Here is a 21,121-nt window from a genome sequence, read left to right as displayed (position 1 = left end):
ACGGGAGGTCGAGCCGCTAGAAAGAGCGGCGCCCGGTTCATGGTCAGTACCGCTGGGACATCTGTGGAAGCGGTAAGCAATTCAGCTGCGGATACTAGTCACAGTGAGAGAGTGACAGATGGAGCTCATGCACTTTACTTCACCTAATTCCAGTATGATACCTTTACCAAACCGGTTTATCCAATAGCAAGAATATCACTACTATATAGAATAAAGGAAAACATTCATTTTGGAACTGTTTCTAAAGTGCTATATATTTTTTTAAAAATTTGCATATCAAATTATCAGCCACCACTAATCACACCAGACTGATGGATCATTGGTTCTAACAAAGAACGTATACCGAATATTGCATCATTTACTAGTGCACTAGTACTGTGGGACTATTATATATCATATGCCGAGTGTGGATTCTTTGTTGAATTGAATATATTATTAGTTCTAACTAATGTCACTTTTTAACTGATTGTGATTTAACTTATTTTATGAATAAATTTGTTCAAATGTACATGTAGTCTGCTTGCGCTCTCTCTTCTTCTTTTTTTCTGCTCTTGGGAACTGGCTGTATGCTGCAGTTTTTTCCCTCTACCTTTGCCTCTCGGCAGAAAGGATGCGCCTCTAGCCCTCTTGTTTTTATGGGGCCGAAAGGACTGTACTTGATAATACGGTGCTTTCTTTTGCTGTGGGGTAGCCTGTGGCAAAAATGTCGATTTCCCAGCCGTAGCTGTGGAAACGAGATCTGAAAGACCATCCCCAAACAGTTCCACCCCCTTATAAGGCAAAACTTCCATGTGCCTTTTTGAATCGGCATCACCTGACCACTGCCGAGTCCATAACCCCCTTCTGGCGGCAATGGACATTGCGCTTATTTTTGATGCCAGCCGGCAAATATCCCTCTGTGCATCACGCATGTATAAGACAGCGTCTTTTATATGCTATATTGTCAGCAAAATATTGTCCCTATCCAGAGTATCAATATTATCCGACAGGGAATCTGACCACGCAGCAGCAGCACTGCACATCCAAGCCGATGCAATCGCTGGTCGCAATATAATGCCCGTGTGTGTATATATATCTTTAAGGGTAGTCTCCTGCTTTCTATCAGCAGGTTCCTTTAGGGCGGCCGTATCCGGAGACGGTAGTGCCACCTTTTTTGATAAACGTGTAAGCGCTTTATCTACCCTAGGGGGTGTTTCCAACGTGACCTATCCTCTGGCGGGAAAGGGTACGCTGCCAATAACCGTTTAGAAATTATCAATTTCTTATCGGGGGAAGTCCACGCTTCTTCACACACCTCATTTAATTCCTCAGATGCAGGAAAAACTACTGGTAGTTTTTTCTCACCAAACATAATACCCTTTTTTTGTGGTACCTGGGGTACTATCAGAAATGTGTAATACATTTTTCATTGCCTCAATCATGTAAAGTGTGGCCCTATTGGAAGGTACACTAGTCTCATCGTCATCGACACTGGAGTCGGTATCCGTGTCAACATCTGTGTCTGCCATCTGAGGTAGCGGGCGTTTTAAAGCCCCTGATAACATTTGAGACGCTTGGACAGGCACAAGCTGAGTAGCCGGCTGTCCTATGTCGTCAAACCTTTTATGTAAGGAGCTGACACGGTCACGTAATTCCTTCCATAAGTCCATCCACACAGGTGTCGACCCCGCAGGGGGTGACATCACATTCACAGGCATTTGCTCTGCCTCCACATCATTATCCTCATCCTACATGTCGACACAGCAGTACCGACACACAGCACACACACAGGGAATGCTCTGACAGAGGACAGGACCCCACAAAGCCCTTTGGGGAGACAGAGGGAGAGTATGCCAGCACACACCAGAGCGCTATATAACACAGGGATATCACTATACAGAGTGTTTCCCCTATAGCTGCTTGTATTATATATACTGCGCCTAAATTTATTGCCCCCCCCCCCCTCTCTCTTTTTTACCCTTTCTGTAGTGCAGGACTGCAGGGGAGAGAGCCAGGGAGCGATCCTTCCAGCGGAGCTGTGAGGGAAAATGGCGCCAGTGTGCTGAAGAAGATGGCTCCGCCCCTTTTTTGTCTGGCTTTCTCCCGCTGTTTGTGTAAATCTGGCAGGGGTAATTTACACCTATATAACCTCTAGGGCTATATATGGTGTCAGTTTTGCCAGCCAAGGTGTTAATATTGCTGCTCAGGGCGCCCCCCCCCACCAGCGCCCTGCACCCATCAGTGACCGGAGTGTGTGGTGTGCATGAGGAGCAATGGCGCACAGCTGCAGTGCTGTGCGCTACCTTGGAGAAGACAGAAGTCTTCAGCCGCCGATTTTCCGGACCTCTTCTTGCTTCTGGCTCTGTAAGGGGGACGGCGGCGGTGCTCCGGGACCGGACGACGAGGTTGGGTCCTGTGTGCGATCCCTCTGGAGCTAATGGTGTCCAGTAGCCTAAGAAGCCCAAGCTACCACCAGTTAGGTAGGTTCGCTTCTTCTCCCCTTAGTCCATCGTTGCAGTGAGCCTGTTGCCAGCAGGTCTCACTGTAAAATAAAAAAACTAAAATATACTTTCTTTCTAGGAGCTCAGGAGAGCCTCCTAGTGTGCATCCAGCTCGGCCGGACACAAAAATCTAACTGAGGTCTGGAGGAGGGTCATAGGGGGAGGAGCCAGTGCACACCAGATAGTCCTGAATCTTTCTTTAATTGTGCCCAGTCTCCTGCGGAGCCGTCTATTCCCCATGGTCCTTACGGAGTCCCCAGCATCCACTAGGACGTCAGAGAAATAACAAACATAAAAAATAAATGCAGAAATCTCTTCAGGAGCTTCTGTCAGCGTGACCGGCTCCTCCGGGCACATTTTCTAAACTGAGTCTGGTAGGAGGGGCATAGAGGGAGTAGGCAGCCCACACTATCAAATTCTTTAAGTGCCCATGGCTCCTAGAGGACCGGTCTATAACCCCATGGCACTAAATGGACCCCAGTATCCTCTAGGACGTAAGATAAATTTAGAGAGCTTACTTTTAATGTGTTTTTCTCTTTATGTGATATCTGTGCTTAATGTAATTATTTAATTTTAATTTGAGAATAATCCTCAATTTACAATACCTTTCTTAAAACTATAAAATTCCAAAATGTAGAAAAATTTAATTAAAAGCCTGGCAATATCCATTTTGTATAAATAGCCCATCTGTCATTCTAACATGAATATATAAAAAAATTGTACAATGTATAACGTAATTTAGCTATGGCAGAAATTTGCAATGAAGCTTAGTATAAATAGCTGTTATACATGGATGGAACTCACCAGGTGAAATGATATAAAAGAAGTTCTTGAATTCATCCATCCACACTTCTGCCAGCCTCCTGTTATTCTTGTTTATGATTTGGCCAGTACCTCCCGGGAAAGTGTATGGAGTTGCTTTTCGGAAAACGTGACCAACATGTGAACAAGTAACTATTTCAAGTGTACCTCCACATTGCCATATCTTCAAATGAAAATCAATATGAAAAAATAAAATGAACAGGTTTTAATGTATTTTAACTTGTAGATATGAATAATGATGACACGTTAACCTTAACTGAGTATGTATATTTCATTGATATAAACATACAACCATACATGTAGACAATACACTTTGTAACATATTGAACACTCCGTTAGCAGTGTGCAGTATCAGAAATAAAAGGACAATTCAAAACATTTAAAATATGCAAGCTTCTCAAGGCCGATATAGCGGACTTGCTGTCACATAATTCTAGACTGGAAACACGATTGTATATAGTACAGGAAATCCATAAATGTGTGTCCCTGGATATTGATTACTTTTATAGTGAGCTGGACTTCCTACAAGATAAAAAGGAAGACTTGGAAAACTGGGAAAGACCGCAATAATTTGAGCATTTGTCACATTTCAAGAAAACCTGCCGAGTGAGCTCGATGTCTTATCTCATTAGACTGTTCTCACCTATTTCCTTTTGCGGATCCATACATTTTTCTTATTTATAGGGCCCATAGAGGTCCTCTCTTTTGACTGAAAATATGATCACCACAGCAAGCATTATATTTGAAGGTTAAAAAAATCCAGATATTCCAAGACCTGACTCCATTCACTATTGCCAAAAGAAGATATCTCTGTTCCATGACTACAGCTCTCTGGGAGAACAGCTACAAATACAAGTGAGTTTTCCATTTTGCTTGCTGGTTGACTGACTGAACACCTCACTCAGGGAGAACTGTTACCAAATGGAAAGCCCTCCTCTCCAGACTAAAGTTACTTCATGTCGCTGGTCTGTCTGTTGGAGAGCCCTTCCAAGGCTCTCTGTCATAGGCTATTTTTATTATTATTTTTTTTTTCTTTAAAGCTTCAGGTTGCTGTATACATACTATGTTTACAGGTCACCTGCTCAGGTTTCTCTTTTAAAGGAGATCGATTCATTGTTAACTTTGTGTTGCTTACACTATCTGTTCTTTAAGTTTAGTAGACATGTCAGCTTCCACTGTTAAGCTAGAGTACATATATTTGCATTAGTGCCCTGTAAAACAACATCACCTCCCACAAATTGGGATCACTGTTTTTAGTTTTACATAGCCTTAGTTGTACCTTCTGAATTCCGACTACTACATCCCACTACTGAGCTCACTTTTTAGTTTGTGCGTCTGGTATCTGGCCACCATAATTAGAGGTGACTTTTGCTGCTTTTCCCTTTCTCCCCCTTATCTGTTTACTTTACTTCTACTTATTTTGCCAGCATGCCTTTGATGTGTTTACCCATAAACACTAAAGGTCCTGGCACCCCTGGAAAACGCACCCAGCTCTTTCACTTACTGAGGAAGTTACATGGAGATTGTGTATTCCCCGACAAGAGACATTTTAAATCAGGGGCACACCCCCACCCTTATCCAAACATTTCCCTACTGCCTACTACTCAAACAATGGCCCTCATTCCAAGTTGTTCGCTCGTTGCCAATTTTTGCTATACTGCGATTATCCGCTAACTGTGCATGCGCAATGTTTGCAGAGCGCATGCGCTTAGTTATTTTACTCACGGCATAACAAAGCTTTTTCATCGTTGTGCTGATCGTAGTGTGATTGACAGGAAGTGGGTGTTTCTGGGCGGAAACTGGCCGTTTTATGGGAGTGTGCGAAAAAACGCTGGCGTTTCTGGGAAAAACACGGGAATGTCTGAAGAAACGGGGGAGTGTATGGGCGAACGCTGGGTGTGTTTGTGACGTCAAATCAGGAACGAAACTGACTGAACTGATCGTAGTGGCAGAGTAAGTCTAGAGCTACTCAGAAACTGCTAAGAAATTTCTATTCAGAATTCTGCGAATCTTTCGTTCGCAATTCTGCTATGCTAAAATACACTCCCAGTAGGCGGCGGCGTAGCGTGTGCAATGCTGCTAAAAGCAGCTAGCAAGCGAACAACTCGGAATGAGGGCAAATGTGTCTAAACAAACAAACAAACAAAAGTGTGGTCCACATTACCCTTTTTATTTTGGTAAAATAAAAGACTGACTCAGAGGGGAGTTACATAATTCTAATTTAATATGCTCCTACTTCTGGTCATTCTCGTTTCCATTACAAATTCTTTCATGAAATTTAGATATTTAGCAATTGGTAAAACTTCAGTTGGAGGAGACTTCAATACGGTATTGTCTCCACAAACGGTTGAGGTTGATTTGTTTGATATCTGAAGATCCTTGATACTACAATCAGAGACTACACATTTTACTCCATCCTTCACAATACCTATTCATATATTGATATCCCTAACTCCTGGTCTGATCACTTCATTCTAGAGCTCTACTTTGAACTTTAGAAGCTACCACAGTAAAGACATCCTTGTGATTAAATGAGATGCTCCTGAAGTTCATGCAGTTTCAGGATATGGTGAAGAAAAATCTGAGGGACAATTTTCCTCTTAATTCCTCTGGGACAGTACCTTTCCTTTCAGTTTGGGAGGCTATAAGGTGGCAATACAGGGTTAAGAAATCTCAGGACACCATAAAAGAGTCTTTAAATCTAAGCATAATGCACTTGGAGAGGGAACATAAGAGGATTCTCTCACAGAGAGCTCTTTCCCAACTCTCTCAGAAGTGTGCAGAACTACAAGCCCTTCTTGATGAAAGTTTAGAGAAGAGTCTACAATGGCTGAATAAAGTTTTATACGATAAAAGTAATAAAGGCACATACTTTATGGGTGAACAGAAACAAACAGGTTAGAAACAGATACATTTAAGAAATGGTCATCTTTTTCATGCTTATGAGAGAGGAATTTTATTTAATTGTTTTAAAGAGATTGTGACAATATCTGAGTAAATTGACTAAGAAAAAGAAAAGGGTAAAATGTAATATAACAAAAAAGGTATGCAGGGCAATTAGATTACTCAAGGAGGATAAAAGCCTTGTGACAAAGCCTGCAGATAAAGGTAGAGGGTGGTCCTTATGGACCTGATTGATTATAAGGAGGAAATAATAAGAATTTACTCACCGGTAATTCTATTTCTCGTAGTCCGTAGTGGATGCTGGGGACTCCGTAAGGACCATGGGGAATAGACGGCTCCGCAGGAGACTGGGCACATCTAAAGAATGATTTAGGACTATCTGGTGTGCACTTCCAAGCCTCAGTTAGGACACTGTGCCCGGAAGAGCTGACACAATAAGGAAGGATTTTGAATCCCGGGTAAGACTCATACCAGCCACACCAATCACACCGTACAACTCGTGATATGAACCCCGGTTAACAGTATGACAACAACGGAGCCTCTGAACAGATGGCTCGCCATAACAACCCGATTTGTGTAACAATAACTATTTACAAGTATTGCAGACAATCCGCACTTGGGATGGGCGCCCAGCATCCACTACGGACTACGAGAAATAGAATTACCGGTGAGTAAATTCTTATTTTCTCTGACGTCCTAGTGGATGCTGAGGACTCCTTAAGGACCATGGGGATTATACCAAAGCTCCCAAAAAGGTGGGAGAGTGCGGATGACTCTGCAGCACCGAATGAGAGAACTCAAGGTCCTCCTCAGCCAGGGTATAAAATTTGTAGAATTTTGCAAACGTGTTTGCCCCTGACCAAGTAGCAGCTCGGCAAAGTTGTAAAGCCAAGACCCCTCGGGCAGCCGCCCAAGATGAGCCCACCTTCCTTGTGGAATGGGCTTTTACAGATTTAGGCTGCGGTAGTCCCACCGCAGAATGCGCAAGCTGAATAGTGCTACAAATCCAGCGCGCAATAGTCTGCTTAGAAGCAGTAGCACCCAGCTTGTTGGGTGCATACAGGATAAACAGCGAGTCAGTTTTCCTGACTCCAGCCGTCCTGGAAACATAAATTTTCAGGGCCCTGACTACGTCCAGTAACTTGGAATCCTCCAAGTCCCTAGTAGCCGCAGGCACCACAATAGGTTGGTTCAAGTGAAAGCTGATACCACCTTCGGGAGAAAGTGAGGACGAGTCCTCAACTCTGCCCTATCCATATGGAAAATCAGATAAGGGCTTTTACATGACAAAGCCGCCAATTCTGACACACGCCTGGCCGAAGCCAGAGCCAACAACATGACCACTTTCCATGTGAGATATTTTAAATCCATGGTTTTAAGTGGCTCAAACCAATGTGATTTCAGGAACTCCAAAACCACATTGAGATCCCAAGGTGCCACTGGGGGCACAAAAGGGGGCTGAATATGCATGATCAGGGTAGGAATGACTTCCTCCGGAATGCCTTTTTCACTCAGGATCCGGTGTTCAACCGCCATGCCGTCAAACGCAGCTCTGTGGGGCTGGTCTCTTCCAAGTGCTGCTGGGATTACTAAGTGAGCTGGAAGCCGAGTGAAAAGGAGGTGCAGTGAGCTGGAACAACTGCAACTGCTAAGTGGAGTATAGGTGCCGCAGGAGAATGTACTACGGTTGCATAAAAGTGAAGGACCAAGAACCACACAAAGATAGATAAGTATAAGCCAGCTTAATTATTGTATAAGTGAGATTGCTTGTCTTCTATTTTTTATTTTTGCCGCTTTTTCTTTGAGTGTAACAGGGAGTTAGACCTTACAAACAATATGGGAGGGGCTGTGATTGAGGACCTCACTCAGTGCAAGTCGTGCAAGATGTATGCACACCTGGAGCTACCGGCCCAGTGTGAATACATCTGCACGAGGTGTGTGCGAACGGTTGCCCTGGAAGCCCAGGCAACTGATCTAGAGCAAACCGTTACGCGACTGAGGGAGATTCACAATCTCGAGCGTAGTTTAGACAGAACGGTGGAGGAGTTGCGGGAGGGGTCACTGGTAGAAGAGGATGATGATCAGGTAGCCAGTTGGGTAACACTTAGAAGGAAGAAAAAGAGGGGGAGGCACGACATCTCCGAACTATCAAACCCGAACAAATTTGCCCGATTTGACGAGGAATCGGAGGATGATAGTGAAGAAATGACGGTGTCGGAGGAGACTGCTCCCTCTAGCATCCAGAGGTGCGGTCCCTCTGGCGCGGTTGGGATAAAAGATAGAGAGGTACCTAGTCAGATGGTGGTGGTAGGGGATTCTATCATCAGGAAGGCAGATAGGGCAATCTGCTACCGGGACCGTGATCGCCGTACAGTCTGTTGTCTCCCGGGTGCTCGGGTACGGCACATCGCAGACCGGGTAGATAGATTGTTGGGAGGGGCTGGCAAAGACCCGGCGGTCTTGGTGCACGTTGGCACCAATGACAAAGTTAGCGGAAGGTGGTATGTCTTTAAGAAAGACTATAGGGACTTAGGAAAGAAACTGAAGGCAAGGACATCTAAGGTAATATTCTCGGAATTATTACCCGTGCCACGCGCTAGTCCAGGGAGGCAGAGGGAGATTAGGGAGGTAAACGTGTGGCTTAGGGATTGGTGCAGGAAAGAGGGGTTTGTGTTCCTGGAACACTGGGTGGACTTCTCAGTCAGGTGCCATCTCTTTTGTCGTGATGGATTGAACCTGACTGAGGAGGGGGCAGCGGTGCTGGGGGGAAGGATGGTTAGAAGGTTGGAGGAGATTTTAAACTAGGAGCCTGGGGGGAGGGTATAGCTAGAAACTACGGGTCATGCAGTGAGAATAGTGGGGATGGCGGTAGTAAACGAAATGGGGGAGAAGTTGGGGGGAGGGTAAGAGCAGGTGGTAAGGTTACTAACATGGGTACTAGAAGGGATTTTACCAAAGCACTAACCAATGACGATTACAGGTCATCCTTGCCACATAAGGTGAAAGATGTCCCTAACGCAAGGGAAAATACTTATCTTAGTTGTATGTATGTAAACGCCAGAAGCATTACTGGTAAAAAGGGTGAACTAGAAATACTTGCAGCAAGCAAACAGTATGATATTATAGGCATTACTGAAACTTGGTGGGATGAATCTCATGATTGGACAGTCAATCTAGAGGGCTATACACTGTTTAGGAGAGACAGACTAAATAAAAAGGGTGGAGGGGTGTGTCTGTACGTAAAGCCGTTTTTAAAACCTAATATATGGGAAGATATTCAGGAGGGGACTGTAGACACTGTTGAGACATTATGGGTAGAAATTGCATGCGGGGAAAAAGGAATAAAAAAGTTAGTATTGGGTGTATGCTATAGGCCGCCTGGTATCAACGCATCTGATGATGAATCTGACGGGGAAGCAGAGTCATTTCAGCACTATAAGGAATGTAACAAAAATTGCAAAAAGGAAATAAGAGCGGCTAAAGTAGAAACTGAAAAACTAGTAGCAAAGGAAAGCAAAGCGAATCCCAAAAAATTCTTTAAATACATTAATAGCAAGAGATTAAAAAAGGAGAGTATAGGCCCTTTAAAAGACAAGTTGGGAGTCTTAAACAAAAATGATAATGAAATAGCGGACACACTAAATGAGTTTTTTTCGACAGTATTCACTAGAGAGGACCCAATTCAGGGACTGACACACAATCTCAATAATGAGAATATCACACTGATAGGTACTTATTTAAGCGAGGAAGTAGTCTGTGACCGATTAAAACATTTAAAGATTAATAAATCACCAGGGCCCGATGGTATTCATCCAAGGGTTCTAATGGAGCTTCACTCTGAACTGGCAAAACCGCTATCTTTGATCTTTGAGGATTCAGTTATATCAGGTATGGTTCCCAAAGACTGGCGTATAGCGGAAGTAGTGCCTATATTCAAAAAGGGAAGTAAAGCTGAACCAGGTAATTATAGACCAGTTAGTCTTACATCTATAGTGGGGAAAGTATTGGAAGGTATTCTAAGAGATAGTATTCAGAAGTTCCTTGAAACCAATAAGGTCATTAAAAGGAATCAACATGGCTTTATGAAGGACAGATCCTTTCAAACCAACTTACTTGGCTTTTATGAAACAGTAAGCACAAACCTAGATCAGGGTAAAGACGTGGATGTAATCTTTTTAGACTTTGCCAAAGCGTTCGATACTGTACCACACATGAGACTTATCTACAAGCTACAAGAATCAGGGCTAGGAAGCACAATATGCACTTGGGTCAAAAACTGGTTAGATAATAGGAAGCAGCACGTTGTGGTTAATGGATCTTTTTCAACTTGGACTGAAGTGCTAAGTGGTGTGCCGCAAGGCTCAGTATTAGGACCACTATTGTTCAATATTTTTATTAACGACCTAACAGAAGGTCTAGAGAGCATGGTGTCAATTTTTGCAGATGATACCAAATTGTGTAAGGCTATAAATACAGAGGAGGATGGCGAGTCTCTTCAGAACGACTTAGTTAAATTAGAAGCAAGGGCAGCCAAATGGAGAATGCGCTTCAACACAGACAAGTGTAAGGTAATGCACTGTGGTAACAAGAACAAAAATTACACCTACCTACTAAATGGGGTAAAATTAGGGGATTCTGTACTGGAAAAGGACTTAGGTGTCCTCATAGATAGCAAACTAAGCAGTAGTACCCAAAGTAGGACTGCAGCAAAGAAGGCTAATAAGATATTAGCATGCATACAACGGGGTATTGATGCTAGGGACGAGAGTATTATACTCCCGTTATATAAATCACTAGTGAGGCCACACCTTGAATACTGTGTACAATTCTGGGCACCGTACTACAAAAAGGATATCCTGGAGCTTGAAAAGGTACAGAGGAGGGCGACCAAACTAATTAAGGGCGTGGAGACGATGGAATACAAGGAAAGGCTTGAAAGACTAGGCATGTTTACATTGGAAAAGCAGAGACTAAGAGGGGATATGATCAACATCTACAAATATATAAGGGGACAACACACAGAGCTTGCACGGGACCTGTTTTTGGTTAGATCAACACAGAGGACTCGTGGACACTCGCTCAGGTTAGAGGAGAGGAGATTCCGCACAATACGGCGTAAAGGCTTTTTCACGGTAAGGACAATACGTGTTTGGAATTCCCTGCCCGAGGGAGTTGTAATGGCGGAATCTGTCAACACCTTTAAGAATGGGTTAGATAAATTCCTATTGGATAAGGATATCCAGGGGTATGGTGCATAGTCATGCATTATAGTTACTATAAATAGGGATAAAATGCAATGGCTGACAGCAGCATCAGTCAGAAATTTTAGTCAAATCATCATGCATAGGACACCACAAATAGGTTGAACTCGATGGACAATTGTCTTTTTTCAACCTCAGATACTATGTTACTATGTTACTAAGTCTTGGAACAGACAGGGCCCCTGCTGCAGCAGGTCCTGTCTAAGTGGCAGAGGCCATGGGTCCTCTGAGATCATTTCTTGAAGTTCCGGGTACCAAGCCCTTCTTGGCCAATCCGGAACAATGAGTATAGTTCTTACTCCTCTTTTTCTTATTATCCTCAGTACCTTGGGTATGAGAGGAAGAGGAGGGAACACATAAACCGACTGGTACACCCACGGTGTCACTAGAGCGTCCACAGCGATCGCCTGAGGGTCCCTTGACCTGGCACAATATCTTTTTAGCTTTTTGTTGAGGCGGGATGCCATCATGTCCACCTGTGGTCTTTCCCAATGGTTTACCAGCATTTGGAAGACTTCTGGATGAAGTCCCCATTCTCCCGGGTGGAGGTCGAGCCTGCTGAGGAAGTCTGCTTCCCAGTTGTCCACTCCCGGAATGAACACCGCTGCCAGTGCTACCACGTGATTTTCCGCCCAACGGAGAATCCTTATGGCTTCTGCCATTGCCCTCCTGCTTCTTGTGCCGCCCTGCCTGTTTACATGGGCGACCGCCGTGATGTTGTCTGATTGGATCAGTACCGGCTGGTTTTGAAGCAGGGGCCTTGCTTGGCTTAGGGCCTTGTAAATGGCTGTTAGCTCCAGAATATTTATGTGAAGTGAAATCTCCTGTTTGGACACAGTCCTTGGAAATTTACTCCCTGTGTGACTGCACCCCAGCCCCGAAGGCTGGCATCCGTGGTCACCAGGACCCAGTCCTGTATTCCGAATCTGCGGCCCTCTAGTAGATGAGCCCTCTGCAGCCACCACAGCAGCGACACCCTGGTCCTTGCCGACAGGGTTATCCGCTGCTGCATCTGGAGATGGGACCCGGACCATTTGTCCAACAGGTCCCACTGGAAAATCCTTGCGTGGAACCTTCCGAATGGAATTGCTTCGTACGAAGCTACCATTTTTCCCAGGACTCGTGTGCATTGATGTACCGACACCTGTCCCGGTTTTAGGAGGTTTCTGACTAGAGATGACAACTCCTCGGCTTTTTCCACTGGAAGAAACACTTTTTTTCTGGTCTGTGTCCAGAATCATTCCCAGGAACAGACGACGTGTTGTCGGGACCATCTGTGACTTTGAAATATTGAGAATCCAGCCGTGCTGTTGCAGCACTTCCCGAGAAAGTGCTACCCCCACTACCAACTGCTCCTTGGACTTCGCCTTTATCAGGAGATCGTCCAAGTACGGGATAATTAAAACTCCCTTCTTGCGAAGGAGTATCATCATTTCGGCCATTACCTTGGTAAAGACCCTCGGTGCCGTGGATAATCCAAACGGCAGCGTCTGGAACTGATAGTGACAGTCCTGTACCACAAACCTGAGGTACTCCTGGTGAGGAGGGTAAATGGGGACATGCAGGTAAGCATCCTTGATGTCCAGGGAGACCATGTAATCCCCCTCGTCCAGGCTCGCAATAACCGCCCTGAGCGATTCCATCTTGAACTTGAATCTTTTGATATATGTGTTCAAGGATTTTAAATTTAAGATGGGTCTCACCGAACCGTCCGGTTTCGGTACCACAAACATTGTGGAATAGTAACCCTTTCCTTGTTGAAGGAGGGGTACCTTGACAATCACTTGCTGTGAATACAGTTTTTGGATAGCCACCAACACTGCCTCCCTGGCAGAGGGAGTTGCCGGTAAGGCAGATTTTAGGAAACGGCGGGGGGGAGACGTCTCGAATTCCAGCCTGTACCCCTGAGATACTACTTGAAGAACCCAGGGATCCACCTGTGAGAGAGCCCACTGTGCGCTGAAATTTCTGAGACGGGCCCCCACCGTACCCGGGTCCGCCTGAGCAGCCCCAGCGTCATGCTGTGGACTTACCGAACGCAGGGGAGGATTTCTGCTCTTGGGAACTAGCTGTGTGCTGCAGCTTTTTCCCTCTACCTTTTCCTCTTGGCAGAAAAGATGAGCCTCTAGCCCTCTTGCTTTCCTGGGGCCGAAAGGACTGTACCTGATAATACGGTGCTTTCTTTTGCTGTGGGGTAGCTTGTGGCAAAAAAGTTGATTTCCCAGCAGTAGCTGTGGAAACGAGGTCTGAAAGACCATCCCCAAACAGTTCCACCCCCTTATAGGGCAAAACTTCCATGTGTCGTTTTGAATCGGCATCGCCTGACCATTGCAGAGTCCATAACCCCCGCTTAGCGGCAATGGACATAGCGCTTATTTTTGATGCCAGCCGGCAAATATCCCTCTGTGCATCACGCATGTATAAGACGGCGTCTTTTATATGCTCTATTGTCAGCAAAATATTGTCCCTATCCATAGTATCAATATTTTCCGACAGGGAATCTGACCACGCAGCTGCCGCACTGCACATCCATGCCGAGGCAATAGCTGGTCTCAATATAATGCCCGTGTGTGTGTATATAGCTTTAAGGGTAGTTTCCTGCTTTCTATCAGCAGGTTCCTTTAGGGCGGCCGTATCCGGAGACGGTAGTGCCACCTTTTTTTATAAGCGTGTAAGCGCTTTATCTATCCTAGGGGGTGTTTCCCAACGTGACCTATCCTCTGGCGGGAAAGGGTACGCTGCCAATAACCGTTTAGAAATTATCAATTTCTTATCGGGGGAAGTCCACGCTTCCTCACACACCTCATTTAATTCCTCAGATGCAGGAAAAACTACTGGTAGTTTTTTCTCACCAAACATAATACCTTTTTTTGTGGTACCTGGGGTATTATCAGAAATGTGTAATACATTTTTCATTGCCTCAATCATGTAACGGGTGGACCTATTGGAAGGTACACTAGCCTCATCGTCGTCGACACTGGAGTCGGTATCCGTGTCAACATATGTGTCTGCCATCTGAGGTAGCGGGCGTTTTAAAGCCCCTGATGACATTTGAGACGCTTGAACAGGCACAAGCTGAGTAGCCGGCTGTCCTATGTCATCAAACCTTTTATGTAAGGAGTTGACACTGTCACGTAATTCCTTCCATAAGTCCATCCACACAGGTGTCGACCCCGCAGGGGGTGACATCACATTCACAGGCATTTGCTCCAGCTCCACATCATTATCCTCATCATACATGTCGACACAGCAGTACCGACACACAGCACACACACAGGGAATGCTCTGACAGAGGACAGGACCCCACAAAGCCCTTTGGGGAGACAGAGGGAGAGTATGCCAGCACACACCAGAGCGCTATATACCACAGGGATATCACCTATAGAGAGTGTTTTCCCTTATAGCTGCATTATTATAATATACTGCGCCTAAATTTTGTGCCCCCCCCCCCCCCCCCCCTCTCTTTTTTACCCTTTCTGTAGTGCAGGACTGCAGGGGAGAGCCAGGGAGCGATCCTTCCAGCGGAGCTGTGAGGGAAAACAGTGCCAGTGTGCTGAGGGAGATGGCTCCGCCCCTTTTTCGGCGGGCTTTCGCCCGCTGTTATTGTAATTCTGGCATGTAAATATTGTTGCTCAGGGCGCCCCCCCCCCCCAGCGCCCTGCACCCATCAGTGACCGCAGTGTGTGGTGTGCATGAGGAGCAATGGCGCACAGCTGCAGTGCTGTGCGCTACCTTGGAGAAGACAGAAGTCTTCAGCCGCCGATTTTCCGGACCTTCTTGCTTCTGGCTCTGTAAGGGGGACGGCGGCGCGGCTCCGGGACCGGACGACGAGGTCGGGTCCTGTGTGCGATCCCTCTGGAGCTAATGGTGTCCAGTAGCCTAAGAAGCCCAAGCTACCACCAGTTAGGTAGGTTCGCTTCTTCTCCCCTTAGTCCCTCGTTGCAGTGAGCCCGTTGCCAGCAGGTCTCACTGTAAAATAAAAAACCTAAACTATACTTTCTTTCTATGAGCTCAGGAGAGCCCCTAGTGTGTATCCAGCTCGGCCGGGCACAGAAATCTAACTGAGGCTTGGAGGAGGGTCATAGGGGGAGGAGCCAGTGCACACCAGATGGTCCTAAATCTTTCTTTAGATGTGCCCAGTCTCCTGCGGAGCAGTCTATTCCCCATGGTCCTTACGGAGTCCCCAGCATCCACTAGGACGTCAGAGAAAAGTAGACAATTGACTACTGGTGCCACATATAAAAAAAAATTTAAAACTGATCCTACTGCAAAAGTAGCTAAGGCGGTACTTACTTTGACTACAAAGGCCTGCGATGGAGTCATTAACAAAAAAGAATGTGATTTTTTTTAAATACACGAACCCTCAATACCAATGATATACGTGTTACCGAAGGTCCATAAGGACCCCCTCCATCCCCCTGGACGCCCAATAATTTGGGGCTGTAACAGTCTAACATTGAATCTATCAGCAATGGTTGATTTCTTCCTGCAACCTTTAGTACAGGAATCAAAAGCCTTCCTGAAGGACACAGGCGATGTCCTAAGGAAAATAGAAGAAGACAATATAAGACAGTATTTTATTCATCTTAACAAATAACTGTTTTCACTATGTACAACAGGTGGGGACAGCGAAGGGTACAAGGTCTGCCCCCAGTTATATCAATTTGTAAATGGCATACTAGGATGAACATTATATTTTTACCAATGAGGTAACAGGGGCAAACCTGGTATCCAGGCATTGCTTTATAGGCATCATTTTATTTATTTAGGATGGAGATCATTATGTTTAGATGCCTTTTTAGATGGCTTAAATTATAATGTTTTTAATATTAAATTAACTTAGACTATTAGTAAACAGGAATTATCATTTTTAGATTTGTGGATTTACGTAGAAAATGATATACTGATGACAAAAATTTATAAAAATCAGAAAATGTAAATGGCTACATCGAAAAATTTTTATGTATCATCACAACTGGCTGGATAGCCTCCCTTTTAGTCAATTTATTAGAGCAAATCAAAATTGCAAAGATGTGGCAACTTGTGATAAACAAATTGAGGAAATAGGGCACCTATTTCTTAAAAAAGGTTACTCTAAAACTGAAATAAAAAGAGCTAAAGAAAAATTTGAAAAAAATATGTAGAAAAGACCTTTTGAAAGAAAAACCACATGTCGCATCCGTCCAAAAGAGTAATGATAGATATAAGTGGGTGTTTGTCAGTAAGTTTAATCCCCTCCATAAGGAGATTGAAGATGTCTTTGAAATGAATTGGGGCCTCCTTAAAAAAACAAAAACAATTTTAGGAACAGAATTACCAGATAAGCTGATCTTCATTTATCAGAAGGCATCATCTCTAAAGAATAGGCTTGTAAGAAGCATTATAGAACAAGCTTCCCAGATCCAGCTTAAGAACTCAGGGCTTTCATAGATGCAGACTTTGTCTCGTATGTCGCACTGTTAAAATTACATCGAGTAAGATAGTAGATTTTAATATAAATAATGTCAAATATAAAATTAAAATATTTTTTGAACATGTCAAAGTACACATGTTGTTTATGCAATTAAGTGTGCCTGTGGACGTATATACATTGGAAAAACTGCGAGATATTTAAAAACAAGGCGCACAGAGTGTGTGTATATATATGTATATGCAAAGGGTATGAGGCACACTCATTAGCAGCCCATTTTAAAACAGATCATAACCAAAAAGAGTGCAAAATTAAGAGATTCTGGGCAGTTGAGCAAATGAAACCATCTTGGAGGATGAGGGATCTGGGAACTAGGCTGTCTAAATGTAAAATTAAATCGATTTTTAATCTTTTACCAGTTGGTCTTAACTCAGACTTTGAAATGAAATGTTTTCAACTTGATGTTAAAATGTTTTATAATTCTTCTTAGTATTTATTATTTTTGTATTTTTATTACTAATACCCCATTTTTTATAGGTTTTATTTTATATTCGTATCTTGGAGTATATTTAAAATGAACTTGGACTGGAAAAACCTATTGAATTATATGGGATTCCCAAATGAGGAAATGAAACAGAAATCCATGATCTTAAGCTCTAATCAAATTATGTGTGCCGCTGTGTGGAACGCTAAATACAGAAGTCCTCGTGGCTTTTGGGTGAATCGCGATGCAAAGCTGGAAGATTTGATCACATGACTCGTGGTTGGAACACTAAGTGGAACGCATACCGCGGAAGTCCATGAACGGAGGTTGTTCTCCGGCACTGATTGAATGAACACGGCTAGTGCATCTTTATGTATAATAAATTGGGGTATTAATATGTGTACTGTTTATTATAACACTACACGCTTCTGAGGAATGATCCATATTGATCCGAAACGCGTTAAACGAGGTGGCTATTCTAATAGGACTGGTTGTGGACTGAAACCTTGCTGACCATGGACCTTGCATGAGAGGGAAGGTGTCCGGGACCCTGCTATCCGTGCTGAAAGGAGTGGTCGATGAGTATTGCAACTCTGTAAGCAGAGCACCCTATTGTTACATGCTGTCAGTTTTTTATGTTTGTGAGTGCATTTGTTTTAAGTACTTTTAATCCTTTATCAAAAAGGTGTGCACTATTGGTATCTATTTCTTCTCTTTTATGGTTTATCACTGCCTACTGTGAGTGAAATCTATGGAGGAGATTACACATGAAAAACAGACACCGTTGGAGCATGTAAATTTAAATCATCTGGAAGTATTGCTATGTGACCCTTGCTTAGAGGTCCATTAACTTAGGAATGTTCACTAAAAGGGTAATTAATTTATATTCCTGATTGTCTGGTTCTGCGCTTGGATACATTTGTCCTTTTTATTCTGTTATTTTCTGTATAAAGTAATTGTGAAACTCTCCTTGAATGTATTAAGATGCATACTTAACCAGGTGCTAGCACAACATTGCAAAATGCTTTTTCTTGCACAGACTTATAGCCAAACAAGCTTCACAATTTATCCCATTGATTAAAGATTCCTCTGTAAACACAGTTTATAATACTAAATTTCCTCAGTTAACACATTACAAGGCTTTCCATAATTTGAAAATTCCACTTGATATTTACTCTCATAATCTGAATATTCAGCATTACCTGGACATCTGTGCCCTCTCAACAATTTCTGATTCTGCAGCCAGGCATCGGGGGCGGACTTCACTGAAGAGGAATTTACCCAGAAGCTTAAGTTCCAAAAGCCAACTAAAAGGGCCAGGCCCCAATGGTTTACCATCATGACTCCACTTCCTCTAAGATTATGGTTTTACCAATATACAGTAAGGACCCTTCACTTTGTTCAAATTACCTTCCCATATCGTTGCTAAACACCAACCTTAAATTACTCGCAGCAAAATTTGGCTAATAGGCTGAATGAAGTGTTGCCCACACTAATAAACACTGACCAAGTAAACTTTGTTCTTACACGCCAGGCCACAGATAATATGTATGCCTCATACAGTAGACTTTATTCATTACATTACTGTTCATAAACTCCCCTCTGTGTTTTTAGCATTAGATGCAGAAAAGGTGATTGATCGACTTTCCTGGCCATTTAGGTTTTCCACCCTGTCCTCCATTGGTTTACATGGAAACCTTATGAATGCCCTTGCAGCTTTGTACTTCCAACCTTCCTCATGAACGGTTTACATTCTCCACGGTTTTAGCTGAGCAATGGAACGAGACAGTGGTGCCCTTTGTCCCCACTTCTCTTTGCTCTTTACATTGAGACCCCAGCAGCCAGAATCAGAGATAACCCTAAGATTAAGGGAGTCAAAGTGGGGAAGACTTGTTACAAGACATCTCTGATTGCAGATGTCCTCCTCACTCTGACTGATCCAAATACCTGTTGGAGACAATGGGGAGAGGTGGGTGTCTCCATACTTGGCGGCTTTGTCCTATTATTAGTTCATTATGGGATCAAGTTTGGATTATGATCTCACAAGTATTACATAAATCGGTACCTCAAGATGCTCCAACAGCACTTCTGAATATGCCACTGCCAAATACTAATAAACATCAAGATAATCTGACGGTCCATATTTGTAACACTGTAGTCTAGCTACAGTAAGAACTGAAAGTCTGGTTCAATTGGTTTCCTTTTCAATTGTCACCCCTCCCTGGTCTCTGCTAACTTCCAAACTCTCCCCCTTTTTGTAAAAAAATATCACCCCCTATTTTAATTTTTTTGTGTAATTAGCTATATCGTTTAGTCTTACAACCCAATTTGTATCTTATTTTATGATTATAAAAAATTACCAAAGTTATCTTTGCTTGTTACCTAGGCCAATGGCTATACTTTTATGTTTTGAGGGTTAATTTGCCTTTCTAGACTGTTTGTACAATTTTGTTATGCGAGTACTATGTGTACCCTTTGTACTGTACTTTTTGTTTATGCACACTTAGCGAAAAAGCTAATAAAAATTGTCTAAAAAAAATAAGATTTTACTCACCGGTAAATCTATTTCTCGTAGTCCGTAGTGGATGCTGGGCACTCCGAAAGGACCATGGGGAACAGCGGCTCCGCAGGAGACTGGGCACAACTAAAGAAAGCTTTTAGGTCACCTGGTGTGCACTGGCTCCTCCCACTATGACCCTCCTCCAAGCCTCAGTTAGGACACTGTGCCCGGACGAGCTGACATAATAAGGAAGGATTTTGAATCCCGGGTAAGACTCTTACCAGCCACACCAATCACACTGTATAACTCGTGATACAATACCCAGTTTAACAGTATGAAAAACAACTGAGCCTCTCAACAGATGGCTCAACAATAACCCTTTACTTAACAGTAACTATGTACAAGTATTGCAGACAATCCGCACTTGGGACGGGCACCCAGCATCCACTACGGACTACGAGAAATAGATTTACCGGTGAGTAAAATCTTATTTTCTCTGACGTTATAGTGGATGCTGGGAACTCCGAAAGGACCATGGGGATTATACCAAAGCTCCCAAACGGGCGGGAGAGTGCGGATGACTCTGCAGCACCGAATGAGAGAACTCAAGGTCCTCCTCAGCCAGGGTATCAAATCTGTAGAATTTTGCAAACGTGTTTGCCCCTGACCAAGTAGCAGCTCGGCAAAGTTGTAAAGCCGAGACCCCTCGGGCAGCCGCCCAAGATGAGCCCACCTTCCTTGTGGAATGGGCTTTTACCGATTTAGGATGCAGCAGTCCAGCCGCAGAATGCGCCTGCTGAATTGTGCTACAAATCCAGCGAGCAATAGTCTGCTTAGAAGCAGGAGCACCCAGCTTGTTGGGTGCATACAGGATAAATAGCGAGTCAGTTTTCCTGACTCCAGCCGTCCTGGAAACATAAATTTTCAAGGCCCTGACTACGTCCAGCAACTTGGAATCCTCCAAGTCCCTAGTAGCCGCAGGCACCACAATAGGTTGGTTCAAGTGAAAAGCTGATACCACCTTAGGGAGAAACTGGGGACAAGTCCTCAATTCTGCCCTATCCATATGGAAAATCAGATAAGGGCTTTTACATGACAAAGCCGCCAATTCTGACACACGCCTGGCCGAAGCCAAGGCCAATAACATGACCACTTTCCACGTGAGATATTTTAGATCCACGGTTTTAAGGGGCTCAAACCAATGTGATTTTAAGAAACTCAACACCACGTTGAGATCCCAAGGTGCCACTGGAGGCACAA

At 43.9% G+C, this 21,121-nt stretch overlaps 1 protein-coding gene across 3 annotated transcripts in view; it reads right to left on the bottom strand.

Moving 5' to 3' along the window:
• GALNT1 (polypeptide N-acetylgalactosaminyltransferase 1) overlaps positions 1-21,121 on the bottom strand; it is a 673,496-nt gene that overhangs the window by 186,359 nt on the left and 466,016 nt on the right. For all 3 annotated transcript variants that reach the window (XM_063922716.1, XM_063922715.1, XM_063922717.1), the window contains one exon: positions 3,285-3,465. In XM_063922716.1, the coding sequence (XP_063778786.1) occupies positions 3,285-3,465 (181 nt within the window). The remainder of the gene's footprint in view (positions 1-3,284; positions 3,466-21,121) is intronic.

Source organism: Pseudophryne corroboree, chromosome 5, assembly GCF_028390025.1.
Source record: "Pseudophryne corroboree isolate aPseCor3 chromosome 5, aPseCor3.hap2, whole genome shotgun sequence".
Classification (NCBI taxonomy): Eukaryota; Metazoa; Chordata; class Amphibia; order Anura; family Myobatrachidae; genus Pseudophryne; species Pseudophryne corroboree.
This window is presented reverse-complemented; position numbering and strand designations above follow the sequence as displayed.